The sequence below is a fragment of the Nestor notabilis genome, unplaced genomic scaffold (genome assembly GCF_000696875.1).
Source record: "Nestor notabilis isolate BGI_N333 unplaced genomic scaffold, ASM69687v1 scaffold16798, whole genome shotgun sequence".
Classification (NCBI taxonomy): Eukaryota; Metazoa; Chordata; class Aves; order Psittaciformes; family Psittacidae; genus Nestor; species Nestor notabilis.
This window is the reverse complement of record NW_009938911.1, coordinates 78,605-100,501: the sequence shown is the minus strand read 5'-3', so window position 1 is coordinate 100,501 and position 21,897 is coordinate 78,605. Positions and strand designations below refer to the sequence as shown.

The following is a 21,897-nucleotide window of genomic DNA, read 5'->3' as shown; positions in this document are numbered from 1 at the left end:
GGCTTCAGCTTGCGTGCCGGGACGGCTCCAGCCTCTGAGCAAAGTCATTCAACCCCCAGGAGCTGAGGCGCACTGTCTGCAGAGGCAAGGATGTGATTCATGGGAGACTTCTTGTTGTGCATCTCCAGCAAGTCTTGAATGAAACCCGAGGGCCTCTCGTGCTCCGAGCTGCCCCGAGGCTCCTGGTCTTTTGCGGTCTGTTTCTGTGTGCTCTTGGTGGGCTCCACCAGGCAGGCGCCGGCTCCTCGCCCGCTCGGCCTCTCCTCTCTGCATGGGGAGAGGCCCGGGTCCGTGCCGGCCAGGGGCTCTTTTCGGCTTCCCGTGAGGGATGATGTTTGGCCACCGATGCCCCCTGCAGAGTCGCACTCGTTTTCTGAGATGGGGTTGGCACCACTGTGGCTAGACTCGTTCTCGCTGTCTTCTCCACACCTTGACTGCGTCTCCTCCTTGTCGCTCTCCTTCCCATGGTTTCGGGTGGTTTTGACTTTCTGGTGTATGCGCTGGTGGCGAACCAGGCTGTGTTTCAGAGTGAAGGTCCGTTCACAGGTTTGACACTTGTAAGGTCTCTCACCTAGAAGACAAGCAGAATACAAAGTCAGCAATTAGGTCACAAACGCACCTCCCTCTTGTTTCAAGCAGCATAGACACCCTGTGCTTTGGAAATTCAGTACCTGTATCAAACATGGATGTTTGCCTTTATGCAGACTTTTTGCTTCTGTACTAGCAAACTAGCCGAGGGCACGCAAGCAGGAATACAGATAAATCTCCTGGGGCACAAATCAAAAATCAAAACTAAGTATCTTGAGATTTCTGCGAGCTTAGTATGGTCCTGCACTAAGGAGGGAGAAAGAACGCAAGCCCCAGGTGCATCCTGCCTAATTCAGTCACCAACTTTTCTGGAAGAAGTTTTCACTTTGTCCTCTGGAGAAAAAGTGAAAAGGCCTTTGTGAAACCAGCCCACGATGGGGTCTCCCTACTGCAGGTCAGGCTCTGATATACGCGGAGAGAGAGGACTGCCCAGGTAACTCTGGTCCACAGCTCTTACAAACTGAACTGAACTGAACAGCACGTGAGAAAACATCTCTCCTCTCTCAGATGCTGACACATGGACAGAAATGCACAGATTAACCACCAACTTTGAAGAGAAGCTGTCAGGAACTACCCTTGCCACAACAGCCCCTCCTCCTTCTGTGAAGCAGAAGAAATTATCACCACACTTCAAAACAGACACAGAGCAGCTAAAGGACTTAGACTTGTCAGGCATTTATGGGACACGGGAGGTGTCTGTTAGAGGTGATCAGAATTCACTGTCCAAGTGAAAAATGCCTGCCTCAGAATGTTATTTACAGAGCTGCTGGTGTTGCTCAGCCCTCTGGTGTGTTAGGACTGGAGTGACTTGTGAAAGCCCCTGAAAAACCTCCTCCATGCACATGCCAGAAATGCTACTTGCAGGACAAAATCCCTCCTCTTATTTTGGACTCTCAAGCCAAGAGCAGCTGCAGGCATCCTCTACTGTAACCAACTGATAATCTGCTCCGCTCTCAGAGCTGCTTTTTACACCTGAGACACTTGCATGCTTTCCTAAGCAGGAGGCTCATCAAAAACAAAGCAACCACAGCCCTGGAGACAAAATTCTCCCAAGTCCCAACCAAGCACAGTGCCCCAAGGTACTGCCAGCCCTGAAGAACCAAAGATTCCACCTGGGCCATCCTCCGTTTCCGACTGTGCCTATTAAAGACTTTTCAGTGCTGCGATTCCACCGCACTCAGAACGAGACACTTGCGGCTCACTTCCCACTTGTATTAATGCTTGGGGTCACTAAAAGAAAACCCGCGCAAGTAGCTCCTGCTGTCTCTGGGAAACGTTTCTCTTGGATGCCTTCCTCAGGCATCTGCTATCAAGGGAGGGCACAGCTCCCGATGAGCATTTTGGGCCAACAGCCTTTGCCCATCCAGCTGCCGCTGATGCAGCGCCGTGGCTGAGCCTGCGCTTGGGCAGGCAGCACCAGAGCACCCCACAAGTGCTCGCTGGGAAGCAGCCTGCACCGGGGGAACAAAATGCTCCCAGCCCGACTGCCATTCAGTAAGTAGGCAGAGGCTTCTTGCACACTTCAGCGTGTCCCAAATGTTCCTCTTCTGAGTAAAGTAATTCTGAAACCGTATAGTTATCTTTAAATACCCCACACATTAAACCCGAAGTATGAGCAATGTTACAACTTGACAGTATTTTGTCAATATAGGTGAGCAAGTGGAACAGAGAGGAGAGTCAACCCACAGTATGGAGGGAAAATCCTCAGTTGAAAATGCACTGGGGATAGATGGTACTAAACTTGAAGAAAGCACTATCCCAGATTCTTTTTCAACACCTATTCTATGTTAAGACATCCTTCAGTGTCAAATAAGAAAGAGAAACAAACAGGAAAAAAACACACTGACAAGGCCTACATAGCTCAGGATGCAATGAAAACGATTCAAACATATGGTATTTGTTTGAATTATCATTTGGGCACACATCATTTGGGCATAAAACTTAGTAATGTAGATATTGTCATGTTCCCAAAGGTTCTGAATTAGTATGAAAAATAGGCACAAGAACACGACCTGTCCTGTATTCACATGTGGCTCAATGCCAGAAGAAAACAGGACAGTTTTGCACTCGACAGGTCAGTATTTATGATTTAGAAAGATATAAGATTTGGTTAAGGCACTACTCTTTCATAGAATCACAGAATCATAGAATAGTTAGGGTTGGAAAGGACCTTAAGATCACCTAGTTCCAACCCCCCTGCCATGAGCAGGGACACCACACACTAGCAGGGACACCACACACTCTTGGGTGTAGCTTACTAAGCATCTCTGTCAATTACAGCACTAATATTTTGTTAATCACAAAGATGTTGTCTTCAGCAGAGAGCACCTTCAAAAGAGACAAAATGTCAAACTGCACCCGTTTTCCCATGTCAGAGCAGCTTCCTAACAGTAAAATGCATAATTAATAAGGATGCATTAATAGGGATGAATGATTAATTCACCTTTCAGCTGGTTCATGGCTTCATCTTATTAGTAAGGTACTGCTGTAAACCATGTATCACATAAAGCAACCTCACATATTTTAACTGATGAGACAAAGTCATCAGACAAGTGTTCTACTACCTGTGTTCCGCCTGCCCAAGCCTGAATGAAGAGCAGGGTGCCCACTGTTGCTTTGCCTTTCACTCAAGCAGCAGATCATGCAGGTGACCAGCACATTAACACATTGCCCATACCAGGCTTAGATAATCAGACAAAACCAGACTCTCTCTCTCTCAACCTTCCCTCAGAGATAAAGTCTTATTGTACACTGACAAGTTTCTCCACTGCTCATCAAAGCACTGGGAAGAGGTGTGCACATGACAAGATGGGAGTCAGAAGCTGGGCAGAACAACTGCACAGGGTTCTCCACACTGGCCCTCACCTCTAAATCCTGCAAGCAAGATGGGGAAAAACAGTTTGGGGACTGAAGGTAAGGCAGTGGTGACAATTCCCACTCCCCTTGACAGACTTTGTATGGGGGACTGGGGAGACACCTTGCAGATACCTATAAGACTAAAAGCACTGCCTCCAACCTCAAGTGCGAGCAGCAGTTGTGCACCTACAGAGCAGATGCCGCAGTCTGGTGGCAAACCTGCTTGTGATCTGTCTGCCCTCAAGCCTCCTCTTACCTGTATGAGACCGCATATGTCGCGTCAGATCCTGCAGAGACCAGAAACGCTTGTTGCACACAGTACAGACTTTCTTTCTTTTGTCTGCTTTTGCAGTAATCTTAGCCCCATCAGTCTTTGGTTTTTTGTCATCACTGCTCTTCTCAGTGGACTTTCTCTCTGTGCCTTCCCCCTCAGAGATGCTTTCGCTCTCTTCATTTTCCTTTCCTGTTGCCTCATAGTCCACAGGAGACTCCACTACCTTCAAGTCCATCGGAGACTCTTCCTGCTCAATACCAGAGTCCTGCATCGAGGGAGCTCCTGCATTATCCTGAATGCTTTTGCTTTCATCCTCACTGCTCTTTTCATCCTTTCTGTCCTCACGAATGTGGACCTTTTTGTGACGGCCAAGAGTGCCAGCAAACTTGAAGGTTTTGCCACAAATGTCACAGGCATGTTTCCTTTCAGTCTGAGTACTGCTGCCTGCACTCTGGTCACTCTCTGCCAGCTTGAAGTCCATTAATTTGCTGGCAAAATTGAGGTCAAGACTTTTGTTACTTACAGAATCTTCCTCAGGGCCCTCTTCATATCCATCTGCTTTTATTTCAGCATCCTCTTCTGCCGGAGGGGAGTCAGCCTTTTGCTCCTTGGGGCCGCACTCACTCGCTGGTAGCTCTGTTATTTCCTCTGGCTGTTCCTTCTCGCAGGAGGTCAGGTCCAAGACTTCATTTCCTGTAGCTAATGTCTCTGCATCAGACTGGCCTTCTGCAAGCAAGCAGAGAGAAACTTTCAGTGGGATGCTCTCTGCTAATTCACACTACCAGCAGTAAGGCTGCACGCAGACCCATGAGCATTGCTTCTGGTCAAGCCTCTCAACATCTGTTTCTCTTATCTGTTATCCAGCCCAGTAACTTAAAGCTGAAGAAAGATCAAACCCCAGAGCCCAATTAACAAGATGATTAAAAATACGTAACAAAAGGCTTTCTTTTCCAAAATACACTCACATTCTTGTCAGTTACTTGAAGTCAGGTTTAATATAATCAATTTAACCAGAGAACACAAAATGCTGAGGCACTAGAGAAGAGTTGAGGTCACAACTGTTACAGATACACCATTCCAGAGACAGACGGGTGTGTTATTTATAAACTCATGTATGATAAATGTTGACATAGATCGAAGTAATATACATCCACATATTAATCAAGTTGATTTATAAGTAGCAGGAAATGCTTTTCAAAGGGAATAGAAAGGCCTCATGCAACCAACTGGTACGATGAAATGTTACAGGTTAGTGCAGACGATAACACAAAGGTCAGTTACAAAAGCAAAAGATGCAGAAGTTCGTCCACATGTGAGTCTTCGATACACACTGACACACCACCTGGAACCAAAACCTAAAGCCAAGATGCAGTAACAGGCAGCACCCTTTGTTGTTTCACAATTACTCCAACAAGAAAACAAGCCACCTAAGATGTCCACTTTGATAACTTCCTCTGCTTCCTTATCAGTTTGCAGCACTGATATTGCTGAAGATATCTGTCCAAAAAATTAGAACGGATAAGGCGCTTCAGGAGAACAAAGGGCTAGAGCTGTACCCTTCCTGAGCTCCCTACAGTGTCCGTGTAAGCTGGACTGGATCCGGAGGCCAAAGCTGACAATGATGCACAGCATGTAACTGCATCCTCAGTGCCACTTCCCAGCAACTGTTCCAGGACATGAACTTTGCAAGCTGTGCTTTCTAAAAGTTGAAACTTTCCTTACTTTAAGTCCTCCACCTCCTTCCTGTTGACAGCATGCAGCTAAGGGAGCAACACAACCTACCCGGCATTTCAGCATTCATCTGCAAGCGCAATAGCTGCTGAGTAACTACAGGGATTTAGAAACTTTCGTAGAGCAGTTTAAGTTCTACATCTGACATGGAACAGGATGTGCTTGCCTCCAAATTACCTAGATTTCCTATTGCAGGCTTTCTTCATAAGCAAGGAGTAATTACAGAAGGTAAGATAGTTCTTGGGCACCTAGCAGTTCGAATGCAGTCTTGCAACATCACTTGCATCGAACCATCTCCTCGCACAAGTGATATAAATGGCCATTAAATAAATGTCAAAGCTTAGTGGCATTTCCAGTAATCATGATCAATCACTCAACAGAGTAGAATCCTCAGTACGCTTTTTCCTTGGGGGGTGGAAGGGGGAGAAGTGACCTGTCAAAAAAAATAATCTCACCTTTTAATCAAAACAGATCCATTTACATAGACAGTGGATTACACAAAAGCTTTCCACAAAGTTCATCGCTCATCTAATTATCTGCCCATTAAAACATGCAACTGAGCCATAATCTGTGTATAAAGCTGGAGAATTTGAGGATGTGGGCATCTGAAGACAAAGGTCACCTACAAGTGCCCTATGAATTTCCATGTGAATTCTGTGTTTTGGCTCATTATCTGTTAGCTATAGTTAGGCCCAAAAAAAAGGAAAGAAAAAAAAAAGCTATTATAAATAAAGAGAGGTAATTTCTAAAAATCAAGCTGAAATGCTGACGCATAATAAAGGGGAAGCTCTGCTCCATAACCCAAAGAAACAGAAGCCAGGCACGTATGAGAAACCAGGCCCATGCATGGTTCTCCTGGTTACATGAAGGCAGCCGCATCTTGCAGCTGCTGGCACAGGCCACAGGCAAGAGAGTGAGCCCAGAAGCCAAACCCAGGCCGTATCTACTACACAGGGGAGACATTTAAAATGGAAGCACAGCCCGCTGCCTTCTTCCACACACTGTGTTTGGGAGCAGGATGAGCACATATGGCTCTCACTGGCAGCACCTCACCTTGGCCCAAGAGTGGGGATGAAAGGAAGAGTTAATGGCAACTGATGTGACCTCCTGCTACTGCTGGAAGGGTCCTTGTCCTTCCTTGGCTACCCACTCCCAAGCATTCACACAGGGTCTTTTTCACCAGAGCACAGGTTTATGTTGGACCAAAGCAACCTCATCATCACCGCTCCCTTTAGGCTAAGAGCAGGAGGGAAGGGAAACAACAGTCAAGAGGAGCGGAAGCTTCCCCAGCTACCTTTGGTTGCTGCCAACACAAAGATGTATCTGTGGGTGATAGACAAAACCTGAGTGGCAAAGTGGATCTGAGGCACAAAGACCTTAAAGTGACACCAAAACAAAGCACCTAAGACAGCTCCTCTACCCTTGCCATCAGTGCCCATCCACAGTAAAGTGTGGGGCACCTCCTGACAGGCACAGGCCATCCTGTCCCATCCCCACTAAGGTCAGGAAACACTTCCTCAACCGGATGTGTGTTAGGCCAAGGAAAGACTGCAAGCACAGCATGGAGGGGGTCATTAGGGGGTAGGGCAGGAAACCATGTGAGCTGTGTTAGGATGGAGAAGAGTGAAGAGCAAAAGGAGACAGAGATGGAGAGAGCTCCCCTTTTATTGTACCCATAGAGAGGTTTTGTAACTCTTTGCTGACCAAACCAAAGACAGCAGATGCAGAGTAAGTTGGGTTTCCAACAGGAAGTATCAGGAGCAAAGTGAACAAGGAGAATATACACTGGTACCACCAAAGTAAGAACAAGTCAAAACCAGAATGCCTTTAAACTCTCAAATGCGTATGTCCCAACTTTTACATTCAACATGTATATCACGCAAGATTTTCTAATTTTCCCCTCATTTTTAATTCTTCTGCTTCCAGTATTAAAAAAAAAACAAAATAAAATATTTTTCTCATAGTACACTCGTCTTCCAATGAACCATACCCGAGCTCTATCTCCTTTTTTCCTCTCCCCTGTGCCCTAGGCCCTTTCCCAGCTGTTGTTTTGTTCTTGGGTGTCTGGCCTGCAACTACATTTTCCTGTGCACCAGGGGATAGGTGGGATAAGGTGGTCCACAGGTAAACGATGCTGCCTTACTAGCAGAGACAAACAGATGAGGTTAACATCAAGGAAAACAAACGTGAAGTTTGAACAACTTCATGAAGGGCAAAGACCACTTCAGACCCCTGGGACACGGATGCATGCAGGCTTTCTCTTCTGAAGCTGGCCTGCCATCCCTGAATGACCACATTCAAAGCTCAGGGAGCAACGTAGCTGGCAACGTGCTGACACATGTATGTGCTTGGGTGAGCGCTCTTCCTTCTTACCTGCACAAACCAGACCTGCCGTTCTCTGCCGAGGAGTTTCACAGGCCCCTATGAAACCTCATGCATACTGTAAGGTGGCAGCTCCCGACTAGTTGAGCTGCTCTGTGGTTACCCCCAACCTGCGCGGTTGGTTTTGCAGCTGGTGAAGCAGCGAGCTGCTTTGCACAAACCCCGGCTGTTTGGGGATGCGTGAGAATCTGCCCAGCTCTGCTGCAGGTGAACTGGAATAGCAGCAGGGGAGCTGGGAAGGTGTGTGGGAAACATGACAGTCGTGAAGGCGGCCGTGTCACGTCTCGTGTGATTTCTCCTGCAGTGCAAGGGATGGCTGCACTGGCAGCCACTCCATTCATTCCAGCCGAAGTTTGGCTTGGCTACACTACTGGTTTTTCCCTGCTTACAACATGCCTATCTGCGTCAACAAAAACCTCACTGGCCATACAACACCAGCAGGCTTGTGTCTTACACAAGGTGGAGGATTTTGACTGAGTCTTCAGATCTGGGCAAACATCCCTCCAACAAGGCTGAGCTCCTCTCAGATGGGTAATTCCCGTTTACAGAATTTTGCCCGATTTACAGTGCAGAGCAGTCGCTCGCATCCAGGTGACGAGGAAAGCAGGGTGCATGGGAAAGGCCTGCCTTTCGTTCACCCCTTTCCCATCTTCCGCTTGCTAAGGTTGTAAAATGTTTTCCAGTCCATTTGTTATCCCACAGATACTTACACTTGGCGAGTCAAGAGGACAAGAGTGGAGAGGTCTGCTTGCCAAGGCTACCACCACCGCCACCTTTTCAGCAACCATGGGAGCAGAACACATGGCCTTGTCACAGACAACCAGAGTTTGTGTCACTCCTCCACAGTGACGATCAGCAGGTGACACTATTTGATGATGTAATTTCTGACACTAGAGTCAAAGAATGTGGGCAAGGTAAGGGGCAAGAGAGGAGACAAGCATGGAGGTAGGGATGTAGGGAGGAAGGCAACACGGAACAACACTGGTAACTGAGCTGCTGCCTCGTCAGCTCCTGGGAAAAATGAACTTCTCAGGAGATATATTCATAAGCAAAACCTCAAGGACTCCATCTGAGAATCCAGAAACTTTTCCGCTTGCATGAAAGAAACCACTATATAGCTGTAGCCAAAATCACTTTTCCTTCAAACTGTGGAAAAAAATGACTGTTTTGCTGAAGTCTATTTACAGTTCAGGTTGCAGTTTTCTGTCAGCCTAGTTGGAAGAGTCTGCTTAATCTTTTATATGTGGCAAGAAAGAAAAAAGGAGTAAACTGCTTTCTTGCATACACAAACTATTAGCAAGAGCGACACCAAATGTGGGAAGTTTCAGATAAAAGACTAGATACAGATCAAGGTGGGGAGGTTGCTGGTTTGATTCTGCCTTCCTATAGTTTTCCTTTTTTCCTGGAACTAAGGTGGAATAGAGTAGAGCTTGAGATGCTAAGGAGTTAGTAGATAAAACAGGGTGTTGTAATGGAAACGATTTTGTGATTATTCCTGCTCTAGAGAGAAGTGCTAGAAAACCCATTACATAAATAATGCTCAAAAGTGGAGCAGACAGAGCACTGGAAATGGATGTTGTACAAGCAGCTGGCATTATCAGCCAGATGAGCCAACGATTTACTATTTGCCTACATTAACTGAAATAACCCCGGCTAATTTTGTGTTTTACAACAGAGGTAGATACCACTAGGTGGTAGCAGTCTAGTAAATTTGGCATTTTTTTGACCTACTCACACAATGCTGCTCCTACTTCCACCCATGATCTGGAGAACATCCTTCCAAGCTGTGGAGTCGATTTGAAAAATTTTGGGGGTTATCTTTGCCTATTTTTGTTATAAACAGTCCAAACGTTAAGATTTAGCCATCTTCATTATATTGCACGCACACACACAAATATATTATTAGTTCACAGTTGAGGGAGCTTTGGTCATATCTGCATGCCTCTTGAAATGAAAACATTTGAGATAGAAAAGAACTATTTGCAGTAAATGGAACTGAATATATCTGGTGGAAAAGGAGAAAACCAATCCTGGAGAAAAAAAGATTGCTTGCCTTTGACACAAGGTATGAACTGCCAGTACCTTCAAGAGAGCACCTGAAGTCACTGACACAAAGAAAAGCGTTCAGGACTAGCTCTGGCTGCACCTACATAGTGGAAATCTGCACTGAAGACAGGGTGGGGGAATGGGGAATCCCTGGCTTTCAGCTTACAGTGAATTCCACCGTTTAGCAGAAAGGCATTTTGATATCGAGCCAGCAATACAATCAGCAAGCTATATACCATCTTCTCAGTATCCTCCAAACAACAGCCCCAGCACTCAGGCCAAACCCTAGTGGGAAGCAACTCTTGCTTTACCCTGAGCTGCAGCTCTGGAGTGTCTGTTAAACTTTGACACTGAAAATGCAGTTTCAAGCCCTTTGCCCTCTAGGAAATACCCACAAATGTAGTTCAGAGGTACAAACAGCTAGAGCAGTTTGGAAAAACAAAAAGTCCCTGCTTTACCCAGGACTCACATGATTTCTGGAGGGATCACAGACTGGCAGATATCTAGAGCAAAGATGAATTCTGCTAAACGCTAATCAGAAAATTCACTGCTGAGTACACTTACTTTGTCAATATTTGCCTAGTTAGCACAGAGCAGTTGTGTTCGACCCTTTCACATTAGGGGCAAGCCTCTTTAAGAAAGGGATCTTTCCTTAGCACAGTCTCTTTCTGTATTACGTAACAGACAATCCTTTACCCCATTCCTTATCCCTCATCTCTCCTCCATCAACTGTGTTTTGTTGCAAGAAGGGAGCATTCAGAAAGCCCTAAGGAGACAAAGGCAGAGCTGCTTTAACATGATGAAAGCGAGCGATTCATGAAGTTGCTCCACAATTTCACTGTACGCCTCTCTGTCGGTACAGGTCTCCCCTGGCCTGACTGCTGCGAACTGGGCAAGACGTCCTCAGTTTATTTCCCATCCTCTCCATGCAGCAAGGACACACACAAGGCCCATCACTTTAACAGCCTACTCATTGCTGAATCTTATTCAAAACCACCATCCTGTTTTTGTTTTGGTTTAAAACAAGACCAAAAGAAACCCTCTATAAACTTGTTCCCAGTGACACTCCATTGAATTGCGCTTCCTGTCTTACACCTCATCTTAAAGCTTCGCTTCATTTATGGCTGACCAAACACCACCCAAGCATCTCCCTTCATTCCCTTGCCTTCTGGCACACAGTGAAATCTGGACGATTATTCTCTTCCAAGTACAGCCCTTGCATGGGATCTGCATGTGAGCCCCAAGCACGCTACTCATCGCCTTTTAAAAAACAGCACAAAGAGAGAAACGACCCCATTTAAAAGTAAGCCACAGTTTCAAATTGTTAATTTACTTCCACATGATTTTGAAATCCATTTTTCTTGGACAATGGAGGGAGATCACAAGCTCAAAGCCATTGAATGACTTCGGACCACGATTAAACAACACTTGGCGAAGCCAGTTATAAACACTAAGCTGTGCTATGAAGTGCACACGGTAACTATAACAGTATAGGATCTGGGCTCCTTCCTTGCTGTCTAAAGCTGCTAGGGAAGACACAAAGCATCTGACAGCAAAGCCAATTTCAACAGCATCTATCCTCAGCACCTCCCAGGAGATGCTGCCAACTCCACACCTCAGCTGCATCAATGTGCTCTTTTAGGGCCGTGCCGCCAGCTGGATCCAGGAACTGATTTCATGACTGCTGGTCCCTCCCCTTGCCCTTTTCATTTTCTTGGGCAGCTGGGTCAGCTACAGTTGAGGGGATGAACAGTTGGGAACAGGTTGAGCCAGTACAGCCAAGAAGTGCTTTGTGTTATCCAACCATGGCCCAAGGCTCTGTCTGCCAGGGGCAGGTCAAACCACTCTGACCAACCCAGTGCTGGCTGCTAAGAACATCTACGTTCCACCACAGTCCTACCCATCCTACGTGCCACACCACTGCTCGTTGAAGAGGCTTTAGAAACACTTGCCTCCTTACCCTGCCGGCCAGCTGAGCTGTGCTAGCACCCCTATGAATACAAAGAAAGTTTTCATTAGACTCAAGTCATATGTTTTAGTTTCATTCTGCCGTGAAGATCGTCAGAGGTGAGCACTTTCAGAGCCCTTTCTGCAGACTTTTGTTCTGCGAGGGGATCATGTTATAACATGAGTCTTCCTCTCTCACGCTGTAGCCATCTGTTGTCTGCATAGACAGAAAGAGCCCACGTGATGCCCCAGATACTGTGGCTACAGCCCTGTGAAGTTACAGGCTGTTAACATGGTAACAAGACAACTTGGTTTCTTCATGATAGGCAAGATCAAATCACGTCGTAACTCGTCCCCAGCATGGCTGGTTTTAATGCCAGACTAGTACCGAGACCTGTATTACTACATCTGAATCGCTGCAAGGAAACCTGCTGTATTAAAAGAAGAAGAAAGGATGAGATAGGCTGGGAAGACAGCAGTTTCCCAAACAAACTGGAGCCTGGAAATGTAAGGAAAATCCTATGCACGCTTTTGTGCAATCTGATCAGAAGCTACCCTGAGGTTTAGAGTAACCATTCATTCGTGTCATTTTAGCACAGAGCCAACTTCTTGCTGCTTTTAGGTCTGCTACTTCAACAACCGTCCTGTGAAACCAACTCAAAGTGTCACAAAGGGACCCTTGTCGTCTCTGCTAGAGGCGTGAATACCTTACAGCAACAGCTCCCTTGTGCAAACACTTTTCAGGCAAGGGACATGTACCACCATCTGCTGAGCTTCCTTCTTGTACCCATCCCATTTGGCCAGCAAAGAAAAAACCTGAGTGACTGCCCTCACCCTTGGTTTTGTGTCAGCTTGTTCTTTCTGACTGAATGCCACTTGCTTGCCTACAACAAAGCTCCGCATGTTCTGACAATCGATCTCCTTCACTGCTGAACTCTCAGAACAGAGGGGGCAATACAATGGCAGGTGAGCTTCAATGCAGACGAATACAAGGTAAAATGCCTCTGGAAAAAAAAGCTAGAACATGCTTATGTGATGCTGAATGTGGTACTGGCAGGTATATTCAGGCAGGAGGCCTTGGAGCCATCGCTGACAGCTCTCCAGGATCGCTGGCTTGGCCTCCAGCAGCAGCCAAACTAAAGCCAAGAAACACTTGGGGTACCATGAGTAACAGTACTGAAAGCAAGAAGGTGCCCCTTCTCTGCTGTTCAGAGCCCTGGTGTCCACTTCTGGTCTCCATGCCACAGGAAGGAGGTAAGTCATGTTGCAAAAGGCGCACATCAAACCGAATCCAAGTGATGGGGCAGCTGCCCTGCGAGAAGACACCAGAAAGGTTCAGACTTCTCTTGTGAAGGAGAAAACAGGGTGTTATGATTGAGATTTAAAAATTATGAAGGCAGCTGAGAGGGCACACAAAGAACTGCAATTCACCAAATCCTGCAATACTGGAACTAAGGGGGAATCTCTGAAGATAGCAGGGATCAGCTGAAAAGAGATTAAAAAACAGTTCCTGACACAGCAGACAGTGAACTTCTGAAGCTTGACGCCAAGCAAGGTTGGAGGCAGAGAGCATCACCAGGTTCAGAAAGCCACTGGAGAGACTTGCAGACAGCAGGCCCATAAAGAGGTAGTAAAGGGAGCAGGCAGGGATGTGCCCTCAAACATGCAACCCTAATGCAGCAGTTGTGGATGCTGATAGAGCATTAAGAGGAACAGATCGCAGGAAGTGGGCAGGCACACATGCTCACCCTAAATAGCACATCCTACTGCTACCATGAGAGACATGAGTACTTCGCTGCATGTACCACTGCTCTAACATGACAGGGCACTTGTCATGTCCCTGTGCTTTGTTTGTCTCCAGTGTTCAGTCTGACCGAATACAGCTTGGGCTTGCTATTCTGAAGGAATAGCAGAAGAGCTGAGGAAAACTTCACGTACCACTCAGATCCAGCATCGTCTTCCTTAGACTGGGGAATAAGCACATTTCTCCTCAGGTAGCAGGTGGCAACTCCAGGTTTGTGCAAATTCTGTTAGATTTGCCAGAAAAGACAACACCACATTTTTGAGAGGGGAAGGGCTTCTGGCCTGACACAAGAAGAAAGTATGCCTACCTGTCCTTGTAATGCAAAATAAGAAACTTCTTTTCCCCATTTACTGCTTAGCAACCAACTACAATATCCTGACTGCAAGCTCCTCAACAGCAGGCTCTCTTCTGAGACATCTATCATCCATGTGAATCTGACACAACTTCCATCAAAGCCACGGGGCATCTTTCCATTGACTTCGATGGAATCAAGCTCTGTATGTCAAGTAAGAAATCAATTACTTCAGTTACTTCCACACAGGAGACGGCTTTTCACATCTGTAATTCATTTAAATGACTAGAACAAGGGAACTGACTGAGCACAGAAGAGTTGCAAGAAAAGCCAGGATCATGCAGTGCAGCGAGGAAAGCAGTCCTGCAAGACATCTTTGTGATGAACAAAGAGATTGTGAGGATAGTTACTTGTAAAAGGAGGTCAGCGCTTTTCACACCTTCCACCTCACACCCAAAACCTCTGAACGGCCCCCTACACGCACCCACACGTGTGCACACACCTCCCCGCACACCCCCTTCCCAGCCAGCAGCCGCTTTGATACAACGCTGTGAGTGTTTCTCACTTTAATCTTCCACAAGCTGGCTCTGTTCTAATTAAAATCTCAGCCCATATGAGGGATTCCCTGCATCTCAGACACCTCAGGTGCTGTTTCTTTCTCTTAATTTTCTTCCACTGCCAACAGAACTTTTTAGAAGCATTAAGGCACTGCTTTTTGTAGGCTTTCAAGTCACTCTTTCTTTTTAGATGCTTGCTAAGTCAACCGTAAATTTATGGTTACAAATACCACCACTTTCTGCACTTTTAATTTGGCTTCATTCACAATGCAAATACAAAACAGAACTTCAAAGTTCAGCAGAAATCCTTTTGCTTCATGATAGCCCAATTCCTTTCCACATTTCTTTTCAAGCATGCAATGACAGGATTAGCGGGGGATTAATTACTTGAAACTCAACCTGCATCTCAGGTCACAGTTTTCTCATATTTTCAGCCTTTAAAACTTTTCTATCAACCAAGTATTTGTCATACAGACCAATACTTAACAACAGATAAGATATCCTTTCCACACAAATGTCCTAACTGGAAGTCTCAAAACCCAAACAAAAATCCCGCTTACTGTGCAAACTCCAATCCTCCCATCCCAAGTTACAGTCATATTCCCAAATGGGAACGAGACTGCTTTCCAAAAATGTCACCTTTAAAGGCACAAAAAAAAGATCATTCTCTGCTTCCTGTATTGTTCCTTAAAGGCAACTGCTCTTCTGTTAAAGTATGCTTGCTTGCCGGAGGGTAACCTAAACAGTCGGTGTAAGTGCAATGTGACTTGATTTTTTATTAATTTCTTCTCTAAGAATGGTCATGGGCTGGATTAAAATACATCAGTGCCTAGATACTGACTCAGAACCAACCGTAAAATATGGTTAGGACAGCAGGACTAGCCTAGGCTGGGCACTTTGTGGAAGACAGTCACTGGAAGGGAGTCTTTTTCAATATAAAAGGTCATCTAAATTATAACAACATGTAAGAAGATCATCCCTTAATTAAGATATCTCCTGCCACTGTTGTCCTACTGGAAACACATTATTGCCACAGTAAGGACAAATGCTGCAACGTTAAGATGTCTGCAATTTCACTTTGACTTTGCTTTTATGGCAGAAGAATAAAAATGCCTCCAGTCCCCTTTTAGTTATGACTTATGTTCTCCAATCAACTGGAAACATTCAGATTCATGGGCTGCTATAACTCCATTCTATTTATTTATCATTTTATTTTGTTTATAGATCTTTTCTTGTCCAGTTCATGTCTGTTTTAACTGCAAAACGAAACAAAAACAACAAAAAAAACATCCTCTGCCACTTTCTACACAAAATAAACTTGAGCCAAGTAAGTATCACTCTAAAAATATCCTTAAGTGATTCTTTGCAGATTTAGGTTATTTGTAACAAACTAATGGCCAAAAAAAGATGATTTTTAAAATTTTATACTGAACCTGCTCTGATGCACATGCCATAAAAGGAGCAAAATTAACTGCACCACCTGCAGGGCTCATTTTACTTGATGCTCTGAGAATGAAAAAAGTCAAGAGCAGGAGGCAAGAACAAAAAAGAAAGGCAAACCAAGTTGAACATAGAAGACTAAATTAAACAATAAAGACATCAAGAGAAAGAAAGCATTACAAGCAAGTGTTCAAGCATGTTCAAACAAAACACAGGTACTGTGTTAAACACTGTGTAAATCCAAGCTATGCAAAATTCCCAGTACCGCACTTGTGAGCTCTGCATTAAAATAAAAATGGGTGAGGAAGGTGCATGCTTCTTCAGGGAAATGCTTTTGAGCTAAAATACACACAGTGGTGTTGAGGCAAGAGTAAGCAGGGTGAAAGCTTCCACTAGGGCGCCTTCTGGTTGAGCAAGAGACGCAGGTTACTGGTAGCATATGTGTTTCTGCAGTTTCACAAAGGGCAAATATGACCTTAACACCGCATGGAAGGAGTACACCGTGTCAGAATTGACTGTAATGCATAGATATAATTAAATACTAAAAAATATGTAACTTTTCCTCAGCCATGCTCACTCACTATTAGCTTAGACCACTTACATAGATTACTCCAACTTCCTTACAAATGGATGGAGCTAGTTGCCACTTTTTAGCTGAAATGACTGCCTTGGGTTTTTATATAACAGAATACTACAGAAATCCAGGAGCATGGACCAACTTGCCTGCAGTGATTGCCTATGGAGCAGATACCAAACACATGCAGTTTTTAAGAAGATCACCAGGGCTCTCATCTATCCCATTCACATCAGCCTCTTGGCCCCTTCTCTCGCCAGATCAGGGAGCAGCCATCAAGCCCAGACAACAAAGTTGCCCTTTTCTCTTTACAATAAGATTGGTGAATAGAATTTTTAATCAACAACTTTGAAGTAACAGAGCTATCTAACAAGTCACTGCCTGTGCAATAGGTGGGGACAGGAACAGTGCATTGCACTATGACATTGTTAGATGTCTCCATCAGAAAAACTCGCCCACCCTGAACACAAACGCAACAAACTGCTGCATCTATCACAGAGCTGCCAAACTCCTCCCATGTCACCAGCACCTGACACTCGCAACAAAAACACAGGGATCACTCCACCTGAATGCATCCTAGTGCTTGCTTTGGTATCACCTCCCTAAATCTCCTCTGCCTTCCCTGCTTACCTTTCCCTTTTTCCTTCCAGTAAGCCTCATCTAGCTGCTGCCACAGTAGACCTACTGCAAACTCCAAGAAACAGAGTGCTAGCATCACGTGGAAGGAGATGCCAGTCAAAGCTTGCTGTGGGGTGGTCCTCCAACAAGAAGGCTCCCTCAACACTGATCACGATTAGGAAAGAGCTCAGTATTATCATTGTCAGAATGCATAAACCAGAATCTGATTATAGCCACCGCTGTAGTATCACCAAAAATCTCGTATCTGCACTGAGGATTCAGACCTGCTACAGCCACAGTTGCTTGCATTCCTTGTGGGGACCGCAGCACAGGCCTTCTGAAGGGACAGTGTCTCCTTCCAAGGGAGGTGGTCGTAGGGGAGACAAGTTTTACCAGTTTAACTCCTGTCCAAGTGCATTCTCCTGTCTTCATTAAGGGTTTACACCAATGCTGCTACCGTTGGAAGTCTGCCATCAATAAGCAGGTCAAACCTCTTAAGTCTGGGAAAAGCCTCTCTATTGTTTTCTGTCTCATGAACAGTTCTTCAGTAACTATGTATTTGGTTTGGAGAGCAGGGTGTTAGAAAACAATTGATACGAATAAAGAGCCCTCCTTCAGCATTGAAAGTAAACTGTATGCTTAATAAGATGAAATAACTTGGTCTCTGTGGGCCCGAAAACAATAGCCTCACTGTTGCACTGATACCTTGCAAGTTATGTCCTCGCGTCACCCAAGGCAAACTAATAGGGACTGCTCCACAGCTCAGATTCCCTTTAAACCTCTTAGCTAGCCTCTTTTACCTCCTCAGCAGGTTTCCCTCTTTAGCACAGACATGAATCAGTTGCTCCAGGAAACCTCAATTCCTCCAAAAAAAAGAAATTATGTTTTATAAGGCTGTGGTAAGGTCACCTATGTTTCTTGCAAATATCCCTAACTTCCATTCTTTACACCAGGAGTTGAGATTGCATAATGAAGTAAATAGTATCAACAACTGTGACTGACTTAAAAGGGAGCAACAGCAGGTAGAGCTTTGTCCTCTCTCTCTCTGAGCAGGATGAGAATCTACTAATTACTTTATTACAGTGTGGGTGGAAAAAGGAGTGAACTTCAAATCGGCACAGCATTCAACAAAGTATTTCCTTTACAGGGAAGAATTAAGAAATAACCCCAAACCTAGTATAAATCTGCCTCCCAATTCCTCCTTTTGTTTACAGCAGGTTTGAGGTTACTTACACAGTGGCACAGTATTTAAAGACTCCATAAGCATCTCCACGCCCTAGGGCATAAGCCCACCTTCAGCTGTCTAGCACTGAGAACAAACATTTCCTAGAGGCAAGCTACTATGTAATGTTCAGGATGATGCTTCTTGCATCCTCCTTCTTTGATCTGTCAAATAAAAGCCACCACAATATTAAAAAAAAAAAAAAAAACCACAAAAAACCCCCTACCTAAATATAATATTATTTTATTTTCCTGCCATAATTCTACACTTATTTGCTCTCATTTTTATGGATCTTTTTATCATTACTGGTGCAGACAAACAGCTGCTGGAAGCAGCTAAACAAACCGTGTACAGTACAACGAAAAATTCAACACGCATGTTCACCTTCAAGGTAAGACAGTAATAACAGAACACCAAAACCAGAGTCTTAGCAAAACCGAATATGCTAAGTTATGCCACTGAAGTCAAATGGGTTTTAGCAGCTTAATTTGCCCCCTTGATACTCAAAGGCACAGAGACTATTCCATTACTAAAAAATGCACCACCATCACTATACAGCAATGGCTAGGGATTTGAAAAATAACAAAGAATACCACTCAGACATCAAAGAGAGGACAAGAAATAAACATCCCTTCATGAGGAGGGCCTTCCGTGAGGAACACCCTCAGGGACTACAATCCACCGTGAGCACAAGGCACTCTTACCTGTATGAGTGAGTATGTGCCGCTGTAGAGAATTTACCCATGGAAAGACTTGAGGACAGTAAGGACAGGGGATATTTTGCAGGCAGTCTGAGTAAGCATTCCTCTTCCCTCTCAGCAGCTTATCTTCAGCAGTTTCCTTCTCATCCTCACTTGTTCCATTTCTGCCGCTTTCTTCCTTGAAATTGTCAGTGGACTGCAGAAAAGGGCTAAATTTATTAGTGTCTGTGGTAGCCAGCATCTTCTCTATGCTGGCAAATTCTCCACTTGACTCCAGATCCAGACCACTGCTAAATTTAGGCTTATTTTTTGTTCCTTTCTTTCTACCTCTTCTCTTAGTCAACACAGGTTCGGCAACAGGAGATGGCTCTGGATCACATGCCTGAGCCAGGTCACTGGGCAGGCTGGAGTCTCTCTGCACGGTGGTCACGATTGTCACTTTTGCTTTGGCGTTCCCTGATTTGTCACACCCAGTGGAGCTGCTCACTGCCTTGGGACTGGTGTCTGCAGCCTCCGTTTTCAGCAAAGCGGGAGCAGAAGACACAGATGAAATGATCTGTGCAATGGAAGCTAGCGGTGGCAGCTCTTTAGTTACTGGAGGCTTTGGCAAGAGAGGCGGCGGTGGTGGTTTAGGCCTCAAGGGTCTCAGCAAGGCAGAATTGCCAAGGAGAGCCGGGGAAATGATTGGGACAGTCAAATGCAATGAACCTTTCAGTGGCTGGGTATGTCTGACACCCCTGCTTTTCTCTGTGTTCCCATTGGCACCAAAAACCAAAGGACACTGCAGACAGTTATAGGCTTTATCACTGTTCCCAGGAGCAGCCAACTCTTGACTCCTAGCTTCATACGGGACATCTTCCTTATCCTTCTTCAGGGCTTTGGGGATGGACAGGTCAATAGGCTCCATGGAACAGTCGTAGAAGGACACAGGAGAAGAGCCAAACAGGTTCTCCTGCTTCACTTGCACAGCACTCAGGCTTCTGTTCTTCTGAGAGAAATCCAATGGCTCATCAAAATCCATTGGGAAGTTGCCCGCAGGCTCAAGTTTGATGGGAACATGAGACGATGTCCCAAGCAAGAAGCCATTCTGTGGCTCCAGGAAAGGCGTCATGGGCTTGTGGTCCATGTAAGTGCTGTCCTCCAATAAGGAAGGGTCTGTCTGGCTTGCCTGGGCACTGCAGTCCACTGCTAAGATGTAATTCTCAATCTCCCTTTCTTGCACATGCAAGTGCTGCTTGAGGATATGGTGAATGCAGTTTCTCTTGGCCGAAAAGGCTGTGCCACACTCCTTGCACTCAAACGGCTTCTTCTTCTGGCAGCCGCTGTGCGTCCTCATGTGAATGCGGAGGGCCCGGTAATGCTTCAGGTCCTCACCGCACAGCTTGCACACAGTGTCTGGGGAGCAGAAGGCATCCACCATCTCTGCAGCATTGCTGGTGACGTACTCAATGTTCTTCTCTATATCCTTCCTGGTCACTTTGAAGTGCTTCTTTCGCAGGTGCCTCTCACAATTGGCTTTCACTGTGAACGGGTAGTGGCAGATTTTACAGATGTAAGGCCTCTCCCCGCTGTGTGTCCGCAGGTGCCGGATCAGCGCTGCCTTGTCAGCTGCAATGTAGTCACAGATGTTGCATTGGTATGGGGAAATACCCAAGTGAGAACGGATGTGAGCTCTCAGGACACCAGAGAAGGCAAACACCTGGTCACAGAAACGGCAGGGGTACAAAACTTTCCTCATGGTTGGGGCTTTCTTGTTCGCTGCCCCTGCGATGATGGCTTTGAGGTCTCCTTCTGTGACCTCTTGCTTGATTTTGGCTTCCATACTCAGAGGCAGGAGAGCTTCGATGATGCTGTCCTGCTCCAGTTGTGTCTTCATCTCATGCTGAGTTAAAGGCTCTACTTTGGGCTGGAGGAGCAACTGCGAGGAAGGGCTCGATTTGGCTCCTGGCTGAGAGAGGTGAGAGTTGGAGGAGGACTCCACTGAGTTCTTGATCAGCCTCAGAGGGGGAGGTGGGAGGCTCGGGCTGATGCAGCCAGGGGAGGCTTGCTGGGCACTGATAAGAGGAGGAGGTGTAGAGGTTGCGACGACTGTTCGGGGTGTTACCAAAGGCTTTGGCTTCAGTGGCGGCATATGCTTGAAAATGGACTGCACAGGGACAGAAGGTGCCTTAGAAAGGGGAGGAAGACTGATCTGAGGAGGAGCGGAAGAAGCCATCTTCAAGATCTGCTGAATGTCTGCCAGCTCAATGGCAGACTCATTGGAGATGGGTTTTACCACAATACTGCTGTCAGGCTGGATGATAAAACCCTTCTGGAAAGGCTGCAGCGAGAGAAGCTTTATGTTTTCTTTTGTAGGGGGAAGGACTGAAAATGACCCTCCCATAGAGGCAGCTTCCAGAGGAGAGAGGCTGAGCAGACCGGTGCTGCCGGGTTCCTGAGGTAGGTTACTCTTCAGTGCTCTGAGCCGCATTTCTTGGACCTCATCTTGTGTACTGTCCTCCTGCTTGACAGGCTTGATGTCTTTGGTGTACTGTAGGCCCAAGGATGCCATGAAGGCTTTCTGGTCTGGGTTCTCGCCGGGTGGGATCGCGGACTGTTGCTTGTGCTTGTCTTTTCCCTGATCCAACAGGTGAGTTTCTGTGTGCAGTTTGAGCGCCGAAAGCATGGGGAATGCCTTGTTACACATCTCACAAATAAATCGATGGAAGTCACTGATGCACCTTCGCAAATTTGTTTCACACCAGACCTGCAAGACATGCAAAAATATTTAGAGTAGACATCTCAAACTGGAAAGGCACCACATGCTTCTGCAAAACAAAACCAGTTTACTCTCTCTTCCACTGCCCAAGTTAAGGAGTTTAGAGC

The 21,897-nt window shown here is 45.8% G+C and overlaps 1 protein-coding gene across 1 annotated transcript in view; it reads right to left on the bottom strand.

Annotated features, from left to right (window-relative positions):
• Positions 1–44: 44 nt before the first annotated feature.
• The window catches only part of RREB1 (ras responsive element binding protein 1), a 65,532-nt gene continuing 43,679 nt past the window's right edge, over positions 45–21,897 (bottom strand). Inside the window, exons 8-10 of the mRNA XM_010019596.1 lie at positions 19,036–21,778; positions 3,701–4,444; positions 45–571 (exon numbers count right to left, since the gene is read on the bottom strand). Coding sequence (XP_010017898.1) covers positions 45–571; positions 3,701–4,444; positions 19,036–21,778 — 4,014 coding nt within the window. The remainder of the gene's footprint in view (positions 572–3,700; positions 4,445–19,035; positions 21,779–21,897) is intronic.